Here is a 20,932-nt window from a genome sequence, read left to right on the forward strand (position 1 = left end):
ATCAAAAAAGAAGCCCAGCGCATCAAGTTTCATGGTTCTGTGACTTCATTAACTTGAGTTATTACAAGATTCTTGGAACTTTTTTTAAAATATATTTCTTATCATATCTCAATTTCTAATTGTCCAATAAAGATGAAAATAGCTGCAATGAACTTCTCGTAAAAAACTGATCTAGAAGCAACTGTTTATTTTTAAAATTTTACATTGAATCATGGAAGTCGAGATTTGCAAAAAAATATTCCCCAATTTCGCCCCTCAACTTTGAATCCTTATAACTCCTGAAGTTTCAATTTTCGAATATTGTTGATTATATTCAAAATTCATCTTATTTCAAGGGCTATCGAATGAATATAGTGGCATATTCAAATTCCAAAAAAAGTTGCTTTTTTCTGTTTACCTTTTTTGAGGTAAAGTCGGAAATCTTGATTATTTTCAGCCAATTTATGAATATTTGAAAATAATAAAGTTATAGCTTTGAAAATTATTTATCTAGACTAACGTTTGAATATAAATATAATGAAACTAGTCTTATTTTCATAAAATAATTATTTACTAAGATACTGAAAAGTCGGGCACAATGAATATTTTTGAAAAATTTCTTCCTTTGTTCATATCTCGCTTCATAATGAAGATAAATGTAAGGAGATTTTTGCAATCATCTTCTAATGAGTTTTCATATGGGGTCTACCTCTAAATAACTTTTTTATCTCTAACCTTCTTTCAGATATAAACGACGATGATAATTGATTACAGTTGAAAAAAATTACCAAGCATTTTATTTTAGATAATGTTTAAAAAATTAGATACTTTTTAACGTGAACTTTAATTTAACTGTTGAATAAGCGTAGCACATTTTTCTATGTCAAGAAAAGTTTTTTCTCTTAAATTTTGAATTTAAACATCTGATTTTATTTTACTTTTTGCATCTCAAAATTAAAATAGTTTACCTTTCTGAAATGAATAGCTAAGAAATATACATAAGAGTAATAAATTAATAAATATAAAGTAAATTTATAAAATTTTATTTCAATTTTAATATGAAAATTAATGACATATTTTTTGTGAAATTAAAAAGCAATAGCAGAACCGGAAGCTGCTGTGGATGATGCAACTACTGGTGTACCATAATTCCCAAATCCATATCTTGCGTATGGTAATCCATATCCAAAAGGTTTTACAAATTGTGGATATCCGTAACCAGCTACTGAATGTCCAGCAAAATATGGGGAATATGTAAATGGTGATGCAGCAATTCCTGGATAACTTTGGCCGTAAGCAAATTTATTGAAGCCAGGGTAACCTGAGTAACCATATCTTCCTAATCCTAAATATCCAGTATAAGGTAAACTGTTAAATCCATAGTGTCCAAGTCCAAGCCCATATCCATAACCAATTGGACCATTGGCAGAAGCAATAGCAACTACAGCAGCAACGAAAGCAAGAATAAGTTTGATAGACATTTTGATACTTGAATGAATAATTTGATGTCTTTTCACAAATTTTCTAACATTATATAAGAAATTTTTAAGTTATTAAAATTTATGTCCTCTGGATTATTATTAGGTTCTTAATATTATAAATATATCATTATAATGACACATTTGTTAAAAAAATTTAATTAGCAAAATATATACGACTAAATAGATCAAAGAATTAATAGAATATCTAGTTTCAATTAAATTATAAAAAAATTTTTTTATTTAATTCTAAGTCAAAAGTGTACTAACATAATATTAATATAATATTATTCGTTTAAAAGTAAAATATTATCAATCATACCAATAATTTTAGATGGTAGTTCCAGTTTTCGTAATGAGTTAATACAACCAATTATTATCAATTTATGTTTTGCTCTAGTCAAAGCAACATTCATTCTTCTAGGATTATTTAAAAGTTCACAATTTTCATTATCCTCGGAATAATTGTAAACTGTTGAAAAAATGACTACTTTTTTATCTCTTCCTTGAAATTGATCAATTGTTGATATTTCTACATTACTATATTCGTTATCATTTACATTTTTTGATATTAATTGATTAATTAATGTTCTTAAAGTATTCATTTGATCTCTAAAAGGTGTTATTATAGCAATGTCTAATGAGCTAACGCCAAATTCGAGAAGAAGTTTTAAACAAGAAATTGCTATTTTAGACTCAGTTAAATTCGAGGTTTTATTTTTAACTTCAATACCATTTTGATCTTTTTTGGTTGTTTCATTATACATACATGTTCCCGTATCAATAAATATCAAGGAATCAGTCAATTTCTTACTAAGAATTTTTTCACAGATGTTATTTGGTAATCCAAAATTACTTTTAGTTTCAATTGAATTCCAATCTTTACATTTGATTACAGCATTTTCTACATTATTATTTGCACATTGCATTTCACCATCATAAAATAATGTACTTGGAATATGACATAAAACTTTATTCATCCTAAATTGTGTATTAATAACATATAATCCTTTTTTGTTTTTTGATAATTTTTCAAACAATGAAATACTCATTCCTCTCTCTGCAGCTTCTTTATTTCTAACCAATGGTGTTAGTTGTCTTTCATCTCCAACAAGAACAAAAGTATTACTATTTAATAGTGACTTAATAACTGTACATTCTAAACACAATGAAGCTTCATCAACAATACATACATCAAATTTTGGATGATTATTAAAAATTGGATGTTCTTGAATTGAAATACAAGTACCGGCAACAATATTACATGTAGAATATATTTTTCTTACTGCTTCTATTTTTCCATCATTTGTTTCAATGCCTTTAATCTTCTCTTTCAAACAATACTTTTTTGACCATTCTTGAGCTCTTGAATCAGTACCAATTCTTAAAATTTTGTCGTCAGAAATATATTTACCCAACTTTTCCAAACAATTATCAACTGCAGAGTTTGTGTAAGAAGCAAGAAGGACAGTCTTTCCAAGAGCTATCAAACTTCTAACTAATGAAGCAATAACAGTTGTCTTACCAGCACCAGGCATACCTTTTATTAATGAATACCCAGTAGTTTTTATTGAATGAATAACTGCATCTCTTTGAGGTTCACTTAAATTATTAATAAATGGTAGTATTATTTTTAATAAAGATGGTGAAAGACGTTGACTTATTGGATAAACTTCTCTTATTACAATACTTCTCAAATAATTACTCGAATCATTATTTTCCATTAATTTTACAATTGAATTAATATTCATTTGAAAATGACGCATATATTCTATTATGTCAAGATGATAAAAATCATTAACATTTAAATATCTTGATAATGGAGTTAATGCTTCAACAATTAACTCAGAATCATTTGATACTATTACTCCATTACAAATAGCAATACGTTTTGTGCTTGAAATATATACAAATTCTCCAACTATCCATTTCTTTCTAAAGTCAGGTGGTAACAAAGAAATAGAAAAAGTTAATTTTAATTTGTCACCTTTTTCTATTCCTGTTAAAAGAAGACCAGGCAAACATGTTCCATTTTGAGATCTCTCTTCAGCTGTTAATTTATATAATGATGATGGACCATTTTCTTTTCCAGCTGATGTACATTCTAAAAATAACATATCTCTCCATTTAACAAAATATTCAAAATCATCATTACATAAATGATTTGTCATACCCTTTAAAAATTCTCCAGTTTTATAGTGTTTTGTGACAATTCCTTTCTTTTTTTCTGAAATTCTTTCCAATGAACAAAACATATTCATTGTACAATAGGAACATATACTTGGTTCTGATTGAAGATCTGGTGCAATTAAATCATCATATATATTTAGATATTTTGACAATTCATTTCTCATTCTTATCATTGATCCTATTACAAAATTATTTGGCTTAACAATTGATTTAGTCCCATCTTTTAAGTATAATAATTGTATTGGTGTAAAATCTTGTTTGTCTAATACAGATAACATTAAAGAGTAAAGATTTACTTGTGTTAAATGTTCTATATTTCCTGAACTTTTACCTGTTTTCAATTCTAAACCTGAATATTTTATATTTCCATGTAAATCTTTTAATTTTAAAGTAACATCAATTTTTCCTTTTAAACCAATATTAGGAAGCCAGATATTTTCTTCAATATCTACTACATCTGATATTTTTGAATTATCATCTTCAATAAAAACTTCTCCATTTCCGTGTGGTTTAGGCATATATGTTAATACCCATTTTCTGATTGTTTCTATATATTCCTGTACATGTTCCACAAATTTGCGAACATCAATATTAAGTAAAGCTAAATCAGTTATGTACTTTGGTATAATTTTGGATCTAAAAATTGCTTCTAAAAATTTTATATTTGTTATAGATTTTTTATCCATATTTCTAACTACCCATTGAAAAAGTTCATGTACAGCATTACCAATAACTAATGGAAGTGAAATTTGATTTTCTTCTGCGCATCTTTCCCGTAAAACAGCTTTCCTTTCACATTTATGAAATGAGGCAATTGTTGTTGGAGCTATTAATAAATAAGGTTCTACAATAATAATTCCATTTAAATTCTTAACAACAAATGTTGTATCATTAATTTTTAATGGTTTTAAAACAAAAATTTGATGATCTATCATGATAGGAGTATTTTTCCAGTCTTCTTCCAAATGAATTTTAATACTTTTTTGATTTTCAACTATTACACCTTCAACTATTTTTGTTCCATCATCTAATATTTCTTCTCCTGTTACTGTTAACATAAATCCATTCCAATCAACTAAAATATTATAAATAAAAATACAATATTTACATTCAAACTTGCCATCTTTTACTTTTAATAAATCTAAATTCGTTGTACTATTGTTGATACAAGTTAAAATTTTTCTTTTTTTGGGTAAAGACCTTTCTGGTGAAAAATCAAAACTATTATTAAATGGTTTTATTAATTCATTGGATTGATATCCACTATCAGATTTATTCAACTTTTGTGTAGTATTAAAGTTCCTCTTCATGTTAAAAAAAAATATTATAAATCTGCTGTAGTGCTAGATAGAATAATAAGAAATCTTAATAATAATTTTGTTTGTACGCCATTTTTGCCAATTGGTAATATGTCTTATTTTATGAAAAGAGCATGATAATTCTAAAGATTAATTTAAGTTTTCTTTATTAATAGTTTTAATATTGTTATAATATTTTATTGAAATCAAATTTTTTTATATATAAAAAATTTTTTTTTTTTAATTTTTGATACTAGTCATTTTTTGTAAAGTAATTTTTTTTGATAAAATTATATAAATAAATTGTTATTTATTATATATATGGTTTAATACTTGTGTTTATTTATTTTTTTCAGATTTTTGTTAATAAATTTTTTTTTATCAAAAAAATAAAAACAATAAAATTAAAAAAAAATAAAAATAATTACAATAAGACATTTAAAAAACAATAATTTAAAAAAAATTTAATCCCTAATGATGTAGAGTAATAAAAGCAATTGTTAAAAAAATTAAAGTTGAAAGTTTCAAAGCTACAAAAAAAATTTTTTTTTAGTATTCATAATTTCGAAAACTGTAACAGATCTTTTCTGAAAATACATAAAATTTTTAATTACACGTAAGAAGAAAAAATGCTCATTTTTTTATCATCGTTGAATTAATAAATTTTATCTCATAAAATATCGCTATCGTATATAAACCTATAAAAAATGTATTTCTAAAAAAGTATTATATATTTTTCAGATAATAAAATAAGAAATTTTTTTATTGCATTACGGAATCTATTTTTTATTATTCTATAAACTGGTAAAAAATTTCAAATAAATTTTTTTGTTTGTACAATAATAATAATTATATCAGTAATAAAATTAATTATTTCAATAAAATTTAACTTCTGAGATCTTACTCTTAAAAAGAAAGTTTTAAAAAAGTAATTGATAAAAGTTAATAATTTCATTTACAATGAAAATACTAGCAAACTGATATCGTGCAATTATAGAAAAGAGATTGAAATACATGATACTAAAAATTAAGGAAATAAACTTAATGTCTAAAGTTGGGTATAATAACACAAAAAAAAAAAAAAATTTATAAAATATTTCATACTTTGATAAGAAAATGTTTACTGTAATATTGTAAATTTTAAACCAACAAATTATTTTTTTAAATAATCAAAAAATAAAAGAAGAAAAAATTATTTATATGGATATATTTAATTATTAAAAACTTTAATTAATATAAGTGTTATGAAATATTAATAATTATACTTTGATTGAAAGAATATTTTAATAAGTATTAATATTATAATATATAAAGTACAAATTGAAAATATAAACAAATATTTTTGTACAGGTAATTTTTAATTAAACCTTTAGAAATCAACAATTAATCATACAATTTTGTGATACCATTTTTTTGTTTTCTGAATAAAATTTAATTATTTCCTTAAAAAGTTGTAATTCAATATTTAATTTTTGTTTCTAGGTTAATAGTACTTAGCTTGTATATATAAAAATTAGTTTTTTTTTCAATGATATAAATAATAAAAATGATTGAAAAAAAATCTTTTATATAATTGATCATTCAAATCATTTCTATCATATTTTTTGAAGAGTCATAAAAACTAAAATTTCCATCAAATTCCATATCAATTGACATTATCTTTGCTCCACTTTCTCCTTGAATTTCATCAAGGTCTTTTTCTGAAAGCGTTATAGATATTTGACTGAATGTATTACTAAGAGCAGATTTTCTTTCTTCACCCTCACTACAATAATTTTTTATTCCTTTTTCTATATTATCATCATCAAAAGAGTAAGAATTTCTTGCTGAATATAAAATTTTACTTCCACGATCTTTTCCTTTTCTTCGACTTTTTCTCTTATATTTATTTGGTAAATCAAATGAATTAATTAATTCTTTTAATTTTAATCGTGGTTCTATAGTTGTTTGTTTTAATAATTTTATTACTTCATCCATATTATTAGAAATTGATACAAATTTCTCTGTTAAATTTATAGCCATTTGATAATGACAATTTTCTTTTATTATATCACCATAAATATAAACTTTATTAATCAAATTTGGAGTTAATATTTTGGTATTATAAAATTGTAAAATATCTTTTTCATCAACATCATTATCAAAAATAATTGTTCTATTACTTTTTTCAATAAATGTTTTTGGAATTACTTTATCTGTTTTAATTAAAAGTATATCAAGGTATTGTAAATTATCAATTATATTAATATCAATAATATTATTATCAATATATAAATCACAACAATTGTTTACTAATTTTTTTACAATATCTATATTTTTTTTTGGTTCATTTAAAGAAAAACCTACTTTGTTTAAATTTCCTAGCCATATTATACTAATATTTTTATTTTCAAAATAATCATAACTATCAATTAATATTTTTGTATAATTTTTTATATTTCCTTTAATTGGATAGTTAATAAAAGTAGAACAATCACCATAACCTTTGTCCCATTTTAATACTTGACCATTATTAATTTCATCATTTAAATAATTAAAAAGAATATTTACATAAAAAATAGGAGTACCATTTTGACTAATTATTTCAACTTTTTTTTTATTCATTTCTATATAAATTTCAATTTCCTTATTTTTTAATTTTTTTATAAATATTATATTAAGAAAACTTGTCTTAAATAAATATGTAAAATTTTCTAATTCATCTATCCTGCTTTCTATCTTTTTTACAATATCATCCCAATCCTGTAACTTTATATTTTTTTGGCATATTTCACACAATCCAATAAGTTTTATTTTATTAAAATCCTTTTTCTTATATTGTTGTAAAATTTTCCATATAACTAACATCTCCCTAAACCATTCTCCATCTATATTCCATAAACCTGAATTATAATAATTATATTTTTTTTTCTTAATAAAATATTTATTTAAATTATCCATTGGTTCTTTTTTATCATGACATTTGAATTGTTTTTTTATAGCTTTCCAAAGATAAATTTGATTTATTGTATTAGATATCATCTCAAAGGATGAAGGGAGATTTATTTGATCTTTACTTAAAGTATTCACTATGACACTTTCTAAAATACATGAATTTGATTCATTTTTTAATGATATTATCAATGATTCTAATGTTTTCCAGTTTTGATTAATCAATTCAAAATATATCTCATTCCATCCTTTAAATTTTATTTTATTATTATTATTATTATAGGCGTAAATATTTAAGTATAAAAATCCTTCACATAACAAATTAGTTGCTTCTTCACATAATTCTGTATTTAAAATATTTTCAATTTTAATAAATAAATTATTACTAATATTATTATAATTTTTTTGAAGTTCTTTTAATAATTTTAAGACATGAATAATAGAAATATTATCTGAAGACAACATATAAGAATATTCATCTATCCAATTTTCATTATTATCAAACCAATATAATTGTATCATTTTCCAAATAATATTTTCATCCCAAAAACCATTATCAATAATTTTACTATAAATTTTTCTTTTATCATTAATATCATTTGTTAGTTCTGCTTTCATTATCATTACAGGTGTACTATTAGAGAATGCTTCAATTTTAGTTATTGTATTCAATAATTCCAAGGCCTTTTCATTTTCATCAATTAAATCAAATATTTCTACAATTTCTATAATCATTTCAACAATACTATCAAAATCATAATTTATTTTTAAACTATTTAATATTGCTTCTTCTAACCATTCTTTTGCTTGATAAAATTTACCAATTTCATTTAATATTTTACTATCATCTTTTAAAACATTAATTTCATTAATTGTACCAATTTTTTTAGCTAATTGTTTTCTCATTAATATTAATTTTACACACCATTCAATATCACCACATTCTTTTTTTTCAAAAATTAAAAAACCTAAACATTTTAACATGTCTTCATAATTATTTACATAATTTAAATAACCCATTTGTTTACAAAAACATGATATTGCATTCTTTTTCTTATCAAGTAATTGATAAACTTTTCCCAATAAACCGTATATAATTGCTTTTTCTTTTTTATTATTATCATTATCAATCTTTTTTTTTGCTTCTATTAAAACATTTAATGCTATATTATATTCTTTTAATGATATATATATTTCAGATAACATAATATAACCTTCTATTAATTCATTTTCTAAATGAAATATTTCAGCTAATGTTAAGTAACGCTTTATTGCTTCAGCTGCTTCTAAATACCTTCTTAATGCTTGATTAATTTTACCAATTTTATTATATAAAAAAATCATTTTTTTTATATTTTTATATTGCTTACAAATAATTAATCCTTGCTCTAAGTATACTAAACATTCCTCATATTCATTGCTTTTTTCATATACTAATGCCAATTTTATACACAATTTTATTTCATCCCTCACATTTTCATTTTCCTGAATAATCATTAAACATTCCTCATATTTTTTTATTGCATTTTCATATTGTTTATCTTCCACAAATATGAATCCTTCCATTTTTAAAAGTATCCACTCATATTTAGTATGAATATTTACAAGTCCTTTCAAATCATTTGTATATTGATAAACTTTATCATATTTATTATATCTTTTACAAAATTTAATCAATTTTGTTAAATACTTAATAATCCAATTAATTTGATTTTCACTTTTACTAATACTTAATATCTTTATTAACAATTCAAAACGTTCCTCACTACCTTTCATATTCTCAAAGTACTTCATAACACTTTCAGTTGAGGAGAAAACTTCTAATTTAACAATATTATTAAGTACAAGTTCACAATTATTAGATACTTTACCATTATTATCAATATAATCACGTTCATCCCCTAAAATTATTTCAATTCGTTTTTGATTTATTTTAACAGCTGCAGAAATATCATTAACTAACAAATAAAATTTACTTAAATTTCCTAATCCAATTATCAAGTAATATTTACTTTTCCATTGGTATTCTAAAGCAAACTTTAATTGAAGGCGAACATATATTTTACATAATTTTATCTCTTTCAAATGATATGATATCTCAAAAAGTATATTAAATATTTCACATACTTCCACATCATCAATTGAATAAATTTTATCTTCAATTTCTTTTAACTTATCTTTAAATATTAATGGTAATTGATATGTTGAAAGAAATTTCATTACACGGCATTTTAATATATAACATTCACAAAGCACATTTTCAATGATACCTTTCATAAATTGTATACCATAACAAAAACAATCCTCTGCTTTTTCCCATTCATTTATATTAATAAACATTTTTCCTAATATCCAATAAATTTCACTTTCTTCATCATTTTCTGCTAACATATCACCAGCAATATTTTCTAATTTTTCCCAGTATTCTAATTTTGTATATATATCAGCAAGTATAATAAATGAATCCTTCCAACTTATACCAATTTCTTTTTGTAATACTATTGCTTTATTTATACTATCAAATGCTTTATCATAATAACTATTTTTAAAACATAATTGTGAATATTTTTTTAATAATTCTATTAATATTTTACTATCACCTAATATTTCATTTAAATTTATCTGTATCTCCATAAATTCACATGCTTTAGAATATTTTTTTATTCTATAATATGCTTTTGCCAATGCACCATAAACACTTTCTTTTAATTTTATAGATTCAATATCTATTGATATAGCTATTGTTAAAATATGAATAGAATCAGGTATATAATTTAATGATAATAATTCTTGACCTATTACAGAAATAACAACAAATGATGATGTTTCAAGATTTAATTTTTTAATTTCTTCAAGAATATTAATAAATGTTTTTGAGAGATCTGGATAAAGGAGAGCTGTTTGAATGAGAATTTGTAACATTTCATCACAATCAGGATCTATTTGAAGACCATTACATAAAACAATTATTGCTTCAATATAATTACCAATACTTTTTAATGCTTCACTTTTCCTAAAATATGCCTATATAATTATAATAATAATAATATTATTTATATATTAATTTAATAATAAAAATAATTAATTATATAAAAAAAATAAATACCTTAGGCCATGATGGTTGTAAATTAATAGCATAATCAGCCTCCTCAATTGCTTCTTTAGCTTTTCCTAATTTTAATAAAATAGCTGATTTATTAGAATATAGTACATGATTTTCTTGATCAATTAATATAGCTTCATTATAATATTTTAATGCATTATCATAATTTGCCTCAGAGAATGCTTCAGATGCTTTATTAATTAAAGTATTTAAATAATTAACTTTTTTTTCATTATCATTTCCTGAATGAATACCTTTTGATAATTTTTTATTATTCATTATAAATATTAAATAATAATAATAAAAAAAAATAATTTATTATGCAAATAAAAATAGTATTTATATATATGTATGTATATATATATATATATATATTAATTAGACAATTTTTAGTAAAGAAATTTATATATAACTTTAATTTCTCAATCAAATATCATTCAAAAAGTACCATTCTATATATGTATATGTGGGTGGATATATATATATTATTTATGTATAATTTTAGGTTAGTTTGTTGTAATGTTTGGTATATATTATAATAAATATAATTTTTGTGCCTTTTTCACAAATGTAAATCAATCAAAATTTCTTAGATTACTTTATAATTTAAAAAGAAAATAATAAATGTATGTTGATGATGACCTTCCTTACCATAAATATTTTAAATTTATTAATATTATTAAATGTAATTCAAAATACAATAAATGTCTATTTTATTTCTTTGTTCTTATTATATCAAAAAAAATATATATATATTATAAATATATGTATATATAATATTTTATTTTATGAGATAGTTATTAATGAATCATTAATTTTTTTTATTTCATCATTTAAATAGTTTTGTTATTTTTATATAAAGATTTTTTTATTTTAAATTTTTTTTATATTTATAATAATATGTTAATATGATTAGTAATAAATTTTAATGTTATTATCTATCTATTTGATTAATAAAAAAAAAAAAAGATAATATATTTTAGTATTAATGAAATGAAAAAGTCTTAAGGAGCCGTGTGTAGGTCGATTCACTATTAACGACGACCTACGGCACAACTACTTAAGAATCTCTCACTCATTTTTATGATTCTTTAAATATTCATAAAATTTAGAGAATGGTTTGTAAATCTATTAAGCAGTGGTGTGAAGGTTGTGATATCATATTTTCCAACCTGCGGCACTACTACTTAAAAGTTTCATCAATCCATTATTATTTAAATTACTTATAGAAAAATAATTAGAAAATATTCATATTAGATATTCAAAATTGTGAATCTAAAATATGATTGAATATAAAACATTACCTTTTATAGTTGTCAGCTATTCTCCTTTCTCTCTCTTTTGATGGTAAAAAATTTTTACATGGATTGATAGAAATTTAAAAATGTTATATAGAAATATAATGTATTAATAAAAAAAAAATAATATAATTTGTTTGAAACAACTCATAAGAGGTACCCAATAAATAGAGAGAACCATCCAAAAGACTTAACTGAATCTTTGTCCCTCTACCCTATATATACTTGTATTTTTCTTCTAAATCAAACATAATCAAATCATCACACCTGTATTTCGCTTCTTCCCTCACCACAACATCATATTATCCCAATAAATTACGATCTGTTTATTTATTTAAAATCCTCAATCGTAATAACAAAAGGTTGATATTATTGTATCAAAGCCCAATTACAAAACAAACTAATATAGAGACAATATAATATATACCCAACTATTCTAATATCTCAAAAACTAACCTCTCTAAAATTAAACAAAAGAATGATAATGTATAATAACTTATAAAAGTATATATTTTACACTTATCAATTTATATAACTCTTAATAAAGTGATGATATTGAGGAGAAAAGTAAATTTTAAAGTTTAATTATCAAGTGTAACCTTTTCACAATATATAATTTATGATCAAAAGATAATGATATTCTAATCTTAATCTCTCTAAGTAACATTAAATGTTTATATACATATTATAAAAATACATATATTTTTTTTTTTATAAAAATAATAAAGAAAAAAAAACCCAAATTAAGTATGTATTTATATATGGTTAAAAGAGAGAGTGAAAAAAAAGGGAACAGACAAAAGAATGAAAATTTCTAATGATATGTATTTTATATCTATTCATAAACATATGGAAGAAATACATAATGTTTTAAATAAAATAAGGAAAAAAGTTTCTTTATTAAATATTAAAAAATCTTTTTTTCATTTAATAAAATATTTTAAATGTTAATAAATATTCAAATGTCTTATTGTATTTTAATCATCTATAATAATATAATTATATATGATGATGCTAATAAAATATTTTTTTTTCTTTTGTCATTTTCTTCATTCTTTTTACAAAATAGCAAAAAAAAAAATATATATATATATTTATATACATAGTGCAACTAATAAAAAAAAAAAGAACTTCCTATGTGAAAAAATGTTAGAAAAGTATTATTAGGTGTTTTAATTATTTTTTATTTTTATTTTTAAAATAAAATAGAAGCATATGTAATAAAATAATAGTGTTTAATGATATAGTATGTTTCCGAAATATTTTTTCTTATAGTGTATGAATTTTCTTTACCTCCTCCCTTTTTGTAATATAATTAAATATATTAAAAAAAAATTATTGTTGTATCAAAGTTTTTATTATTTTTAAAAAATGTGTTTTGAATTTATACATTTATTATAGAAAGAATCTTAGTAGTAGAGAAAAATGATATTTAACATTTATATAAAAAAAAAGATTAAAAATTTTTTAAAACTCTATGACAACGTTTACATCTATGAATGGTATGTGGTATTTCTTTTTCATTATCATTCTTCTCCTGAATATCATTATTTAATATTTCTTCTTCCAATGCTTTAATATCAAAACGATGATATTTTTTATTTTTTGTATCATCTAAATCATTTTTATTTCTACCAAACAATCCAAAATCACCTTTTCTATAGTCTTGAAGTATTCTATATTTTTTATCATTTTCTTCATGTTCTTTGGCCCATTTATCAAAAACTTTTTCTTTCCATTTTTGACTATCAGATAGATTATCATTTCCAATTTTTCCTTTTGACAAATATTTTTTATCACCTTCTCTTATTAATCTAGATTGTTCAGCAATATCATTTCTCATTTCTTCATATTTTTCTTTTTGATGTCTTCTTGCAAGCTCATCCTCTTTAGCCATATTAGCTTTGTAAATCTCTAAATTTTTTCCAGCCACCTGAAGAAGTTTTTGTTTTGCCAGCTGCCTTCTCAAATGTGAACCATCATCAACAAGTTGTGTAAAAGATTTTCCATCTTCACCTATAAATTTAGGTCTTCTTTCCCACCATTCTGTTACTTCCTCCTTTGGATTATTCTTCTTCTTTATTTGATGTTGATATATCATATTTTGATACTCTTTAATATTATTATCTTTTTTTTCTTTCATTTTCATTTCTTCCGCATATAACATTGCATCAATCGTATTACGTTTATTATTTTGAAATTTTTCATTTTCCATTTCATTTAATGAAATTATTCGTTTTCTTTCAATTTCATCTTCTAACTCCTTACGATATTTTAATTTATCATTATATTTTTTTGTTGTATTATTATAGTCATCTTCTCTATCAAAATTTGGTAATACATTCATTGGTAATAATTCATCTTTTTTTTTATTCATTAATAATTCATTTTGTAATTTTATATGATTTTCAAGATTACGCCTTAATTTTTTATTTTCTTCATCATTTTTTATATACAAATCATGTTTAGCACACTCTGAACATAAATCATCATCTAAAATATTGATACAATTATTATCATGATTCAATGAATAATTAGTATTATTTTTATCATTTAAATTTAATGAATCATCTTCATATAGTAGTCTTTTATCAAAATTATTTATCATTCTATTAGAAGTTTCAGGTGGTGTAAAAATTATTGATTCCCCATTTTCTATAGATGTATTTTTAATTTGAAATTTTTTTTTATCATATTCTTCAATACTATCATTATCATAATCTTTTTTTTTTTCATTTAAAATTAATTGATCTAATTCTTCTGGAAGTTCATGAACAAAATTTTTATCACTAGAATTTTTTGATAATGAAAAAGAATCATAATTCATATTATTATATTGTAAATCATTTATTTCATTTGCAAATGAATTTTTTAAAATAGGATCATTTGAATTATGTAAAGTTGTTAAGTCAATATCTTCTAAAAAAAACCATTAAAACAAATATCAATAACAATTATTACTTTATTATACCTTTTAAATATGGTGCTTCATTCTCAATTTTATTTCCCATACGATCATAATAATAAATTTTTCCATATCTCATAGCCATAATGTTTTATTATTAATATAAATATCATTAAAAAAATATTTATCATGAAGTAATTGAAAAATTCAAATATACATATAAGTTAGGTTAAAATTTTTATGAACAAATGTTGAAAATAAATAAAACCCTTAAGCAGAATATACGTATGAATAAAACCGAGAAAAAGTTTTATCCTTCATTTACAATATTTTTTCACCTCATTTCTTTTTCCTCTTACTAAATGTATTTATTTAACAAGTATAAGATAATATTTAAAATTTGCATACTTTATATTTAAATATATTAATCAAAATTAAAATGAACAATTTTTACATTAAAATTAATGGTATAAAAATTTTTATTATAAAATAAATATTTATACAAATGATTTTCAAAATATTTTAATGTACTTATATAGTTAATATATATAAATATTAATGATTATTAAAAGTACATTAACTTCAAAATATTAGCACATCAAAACCAAAATATTTGAAATCACAATAATACATAGAAATAAATTTATTTAGTAATAATTTGTTATACTCTAAACTTTTTTCAATTAACTTCCTCTTTTTATTAATATTTTTTCTGGTTGAATATAATTGAGTAAACTTATTAATAATGTCAAATGACTTTTTAATAATAATATTTGATGCATTAAAAAAAATTAATTCTTTACCAATTTTAACTTTAAAATCATTATTATTTTCTATGTTAAATATTATATTATTTTGTTCAATAAAAGGAAACTTCCAAATGTATGGATAAAAAATTTCTTCATAGTTAATTTTTCCAATAATTCCTTTACTTTTTTTATCAATCTCTTTATATAATTCTGTTACAATACAATCTAAATCAGAAAAACATCTTAAACATTTCATTTCATTAATTTTATTTAATTTTTGACAATAACGCATATATAAATCTAAAAAACGATTTATTGGATGTTGTTTTACCATATAAATCTTCCATTCATTTATATTATCTATTCCTCCATCTGTTATATCTTTTTGTGAACTATAAAATAGATATGTTATTATAAAAATAATTATTTAAAAATAAAAAAATTACATTATTATTGGTTTTTTTATTGATGAATTGATAAAAGCCATTTTAAATATATCATCAATGATAATGTCACTTGAGAGGTACATTATTTTTTTATCTTTCCATATGGTATAATTAACATTAAGTAAACCTTTTTTTGAGATAATTAATACTGATCTATCTTTTTCAATTAAACCATACATTAACCGTTGATATTGTGAAATAGACAATTTATAGGCAAACCATGTTGTAATTATAATAATCATAGATGATTTAAGAATTCTATTAAATAATTCACAATCCATAAATTAAGAAATAAAATATTTTATTTATGTTAGAGAATAAACAGATAAACAACTTTAGAAATTTTATTTATGATAAATAATGGAAAAATAGAGATAATTAAATAATTGTTTTAATGAATTATTTTTTTTTTCTGAGTAATGGTATTAGTAATTTCTATCAAATATTATCCCCAAAAAAAAATATGGTTGATTTATTTTTGACTTTAATTATAATTGGATGTGTTTAATAATTTTGTTTCTAAAATAAGAAGAATTCAATTAGAATTATATTATAAAGTTTCTATTTATAATTTTTATTTATATTTTAAATACAAAAATTTTGTTATTAAGTTTTAGATTCTCTATAATATTAAGGTTATTTATATTATAATTATTAATTAAATTAAAATTATTGTAATATATTTTTATTTTTGTTAAAATTATTTTAAGAAATAAATATTAAAAAAAAAACTCAATAATTTTTAAGTAATTTTTATCTTAAAATCAAAGAACTAAAAAAATTAAAAATGTTTATAAATTTGTAAAGTTTTTAAGTATATAAAAATTAAGATATATTAAAATTTTTAAATTAGAAAACTAAATTAATAGTGTAAAATTTATAATAATTTTTGTTTTCTTTTTTAAAAATTTTCTTTATGAAAAATTTTGTTTAGAGGTCATCATATTCATTGTTTAGTAGAAATCAAGTTATAAATTGTTGACCTTCTGTATTTTAACTTAAATATTACTTTTTAAATTTTTTTTTTCATTACACTGTTTATCATATTTTTTTGAATGACATTTTCTAGGTAGAATATATACAAAAAATGCCGTTTTATTTTTTATAATAATTACATCTGATCATGTCAGTAATTTTATTTAATGAACAATGTTTTTTAATTTTTGTTTAGTTAGAAATTGTTAATTTTATATTGCAGTTATATAATAGATATATTTTAAATTATAAATTAAAATTTTTACCATTAAATTATATTAATATTATATACTTTACATCACTTCAAACATTATCTTATCACTTCCAATCTGATAAACTTTTATAAATAAATAAATGAAATTAATTAAAAAAAGAGTTAATTTTAGTTTCAAAAATAATTATCTTTTTTATAACATTAAAAATCAATTCAATTTGACTTGTTGAAATAGTTTTATTTTTATTTAAAAATTATATTTTCAATTACATTTCTTATAATAATGATAATTAATAATCAGTATTATTGATGTTAAAAATTTTTATCAATAGATTAATGTAAAATATTATAATTAGTCATTTTTACGTTAATTACTGATTTTGATAAGACACATAAAACTAAAATTTAAAAATTTACTTAAGAAACACATTTGCAGGTTTATATTTAGTTCAAAAATATTGCCAGTTGATAATTTATTAACTTTAAGATAAAAATAAATAAATATTAAAAGAAGAATTTCTTTATATAAACAGAAAAAAAAACAACCAAATAAATATGTCTTAGAATGTCAAGATATTAATTAATCTGATAAAATGATAAATAATTTTTTTTAAATATCATATAATTAATATTCTAAAGAAATGTTCAAATAAATTTAATTTCCAATTTTACCATATTGATTATTAAATGTAAATTTAGAAAAAAAAAACTTTTATCATTCATTTTCTTCACATAAATTAAAATTAATTCCATATAGAATTGTTTATGAAAAAAAGTCATGATAATGAAAAATATATTTGCACTGGAAAAAATTTCACTTTATTGAATCAGCAAATCTTATTTAAACAAAATATTTATTCAATGAATTAACTGTTTTGAAAAACAATATATTAGAAAGTATATTGATGTATTTCTCAGATAATAAAAATATTTTTATTAATACAATATTCATAATTTTATAACTGTCCGAAAAAATTACACTTTTTTTTTCATACAATTTTTTAAAATTTTATTCAAAAAGAAAATAAGACAGGTTGAAAAGAGGTATTTTATAAAAATATGTCGAAAAGTTTTATAAAAATATTACATAAAAGTAATATGAAAAGCGTAATATGAAATATTAATTTATAATTTTTATTTATTCTTTTTAAAATATAATGTTATTTATTTAAAAAAAAAAGTTTCAGAATAACAATTTATATTTATTATCAAGATTATCATTGATATTAAATGGTTAATAAATAATATTTAAATAAAAAATCTATTATTATTAATCTATTTTGTTTATTCACTATAAATTTAAAATATTTATTGAAAAATATTAATTAATAGTATTATATATCTCTAGAGTATTTAAAGGAATTTTATAAATTATAAAGCATATTAAAAATGTTGAATTATAAATTTTACAATTGGATGATGATGATGATGTTTTCACTTTTATATTGAAGTACCTTCATATAAAATATTGTTCAAGTAGTAGATAGTACATATAATTATACTTAAAATTGGTACTAATTAAAAAGTTTCAAAAAATGTTATCTAATCATAAACATAAAATTGAAAAAAGTTTACTAATATTTCCATTTGATTTAACATTTACTTAAATAGTTGTCTTTAATCTTTTCTTATAAGAAAATTTAACATCTTTATTAATATTATTAAATTTAAATATCATTCCAAGAATAAAAATATTTTTATTTTTATCATTAAATAACAAAAATCTTCATTGAGTAATTCAATAATTATTATCATTTATTAATGCTTTATTCTTTCATTTGTCAAAATATTTTCCCTCACCAAAGATTTTTTTACAAATTTCATTGTAGTATTTTTATATTTTTCAGTTATATTAAACATACTACTTAGTTATTTTTATTTATATATATATATAATTTATTTCACATTCGAAACATTTTTTTTTCTTTTCAACTAAATATTCAATAAATTTAAATATATTCATAACTATATAATATGTTTAATAGTATATCATAACAAAAACCTATAAGAAAATAATCCCAATACATGTAAATAATTTTTGTTGAAATTTGTCTTTTGAATTTACATCCTATATTTATATTTTCCTTTTAAAAAAGAAATTTATAATTAGATATTTGGTGAATGCCAAAAATAAATTGTATTCCCTAATATATTTAAACTTAAAAATAAAATTTATTTCTTTAAAATAAATAACTTGTCATTTCAAGGATAAATATGTATGATTCATAGATTTATTTAAGTTTACAATTCAATATTTTTTTTTTTCAAAGAAATGATAAAGATATTTAATCATTAATGGTATTACTAAGAATGAAAATGTCTTTAAAATTGGTAAAAAGGTGATGAGTAATAGACAATAGTTACTTTTCATTTTTTTATTATTATTATTACAGAAAAAAAAAATATTTTATCATACTCTTTCCGGTTAATATAAAAAGAATTAAATAATAAGGAAATTACATAAAAAAAAATTTTACAAATATATATTAAAAAAAAAAAAGATATGTAAAACTAATTATTATCTACAGGTGTTTTTTTTATCATTGCCTTGGTAACATAAAACTTTATGTTTACTCTTGTCACGACATTTCCAACACATAAATGTGGACTGGTGCATCTAACAGTGCCTACTTAAAAATATTATATATCTCTTTCTGCATATGTTTAGTTTATTTAATTTGTTGTTACAAGATGTTATCATTTTCATGAAGCATCTCTTTTGAAATATAAAAAAAAACAAAAAACAAACTATACTTCACACATATTTAAAGGTAATGGTGCAACAGAAAAGTAATATATATCTTTACTATCTAGTTCAAATTTTTGGTACTCAAAGTTTCAATAGATTATATTTTGTGGTCATAATAATGCACAATACTTTTATCACCAACCCTATATAAATAGTAATTTTTATACTTTATATAACTTCTAGTATTGGTGAGGTGTTTAGTTACTTATTGAGTAACAAAAATATTCATTTATTTATTATTATTTTTTTTTTTTTTCGAAATAATTATTCATAATAATATATTTTGCCTTAGTATATTGAATATCGAATAAAAATCTTTTTTATCTCTTTTTAAATATCTATTTATTTACTTAGCTTTTATTATTTCCGCAAATTGTATATTTTGTAGATTATAATATAATGGATAAAAATGTATATTTTATATTAATTTTATAAAACTCTTCTTCTGGATTATTTCGTATAATCTTAATCTTAACAAATATATTAATATTAAGAAAGATTTTAAAAACTAATTTAAATTATAAACTGATTTTATTTTACCTATCTTTTATATTGAGTAATATGGTGATTGTATTTTATTTCATTAGAATATTTACCTATTTGATAAGGTAATTACA

The 20,932-nt window shown here is 20.5% G+C and overlaps 5 protein-coding genes across 5 annotated transcripts; all 5 read right to left on the reverse strand.

Annotated features, from left to right (window-relative positions):
- Positions 1 to 1,067: 1,067 nt before the first annotated feature.
- On the reverse strand, positions 1,068 to 1,460 carry SRAE_2000094200 (Hypothetical protein; the record flags this gene model as incomplete). Its single annotated transcript, XM_024651835.1, has 1 exon — positions 1,068 to 1,460. One exon carries the CDS (start codon positions 1,458 to 1,460, stop codon positions 1,068 to 1,070), a length of 393 nt encoding a protein of 130 aa, XP_024505472.1.
- A 284-nt stretch (positions 1,461 to 1,744) lies between these two features.
- On the reverse strand, positions 1,745 to 4,957 carry SRAE_2000094300 (DNA replication ATP-dependent helicase/nuclease DNA2; the record flags this gene model as incomplete). Its single annotated transcript, XM_024651836.1, has 3 exons — positions 1,745 to 3,561; positions 3,631 to 4,722; positions 4,768 to 4,957. 3 exons carry the CDS (start codon positions 4,955 to 4,957, stop codon positions 1,745 to 1,747), a joined length of 3,099 nt encoding a protein of 1,032 aa, XP_024505473.1.
- A 6,004-nt stretch (positions 4,958 to 10,961) lies between these two features.
- On the reverse strand, positions 10,962 to 11,258 carry SRAE_2000094400 (Tetratricopeptide repeat protein 28; the record flags this gene model as incomplete). The annotated part of the gene is made up of 1 exon (XM_024651837.1): positions 10,962 to 11,258. One exon carries the CDS (start codon positions 11,256 to 11,258, stop codon positions 10,962 to 10,964), a length of 297 nt encoding a protein of 98 aa, XP_024505474.1.
- Positions 11,259 to 13,733: 2,475 nt separating this feature from the next.
- Positions 13,734 to 15,327, reverse strand: SRAE_2000094500 (Hypothetical protein; the record flags this gene model as incomplete). Its single annotated transcript, XM_024651838.1, has 2 exons — positions 13,734 to 15,196; positions 15,249 to 15,327. 2 exons carry the CDS (start codon positions 15,325 to 15,327, stop codon positions 13,734 to 13,736), a joined length of 1,542 nt encoding a protein of 513 aa, XP_024505475.1.
- Positions 15,328 to 15,764: 437 nt separating this feature from the next.
- On the reverse strand, positions 15,765 to 16,658 carry SRAE_2000094600 (Hypothetical protein; the record flags this gene model as incomplete). The annotated part of the gene is made up of 2 exons (XM_024651839.1): positions 15,765 to 16,323; positions 16,378 to 16,658. The coding sequence occupies 2 exons, from the start codon at positions 16,656 to 16,658 to the stop codon at positions 15,765 to 15,767; spliced, it is 840 nt and encodes a 279-aa protein (XP_024505476.1).
- Between the last annotated feature and the right edge of the window lie 4,274 nt (positions 16,659 to 20,932).

This window comes from Strongyloides ratti (genome assembly GCF_001040885.1).
Source record: "Strongyloides ratti genome assembly S_ratti_ED321, chromosome : 2".
In the NCBI taxonomy this organism is placed as follows: Eukaryota; Metazoa; Nematoda; class Chromadorea; order Rhabditida; family Strongyloididae; genus Strongyloides; species Strongyloides ratti.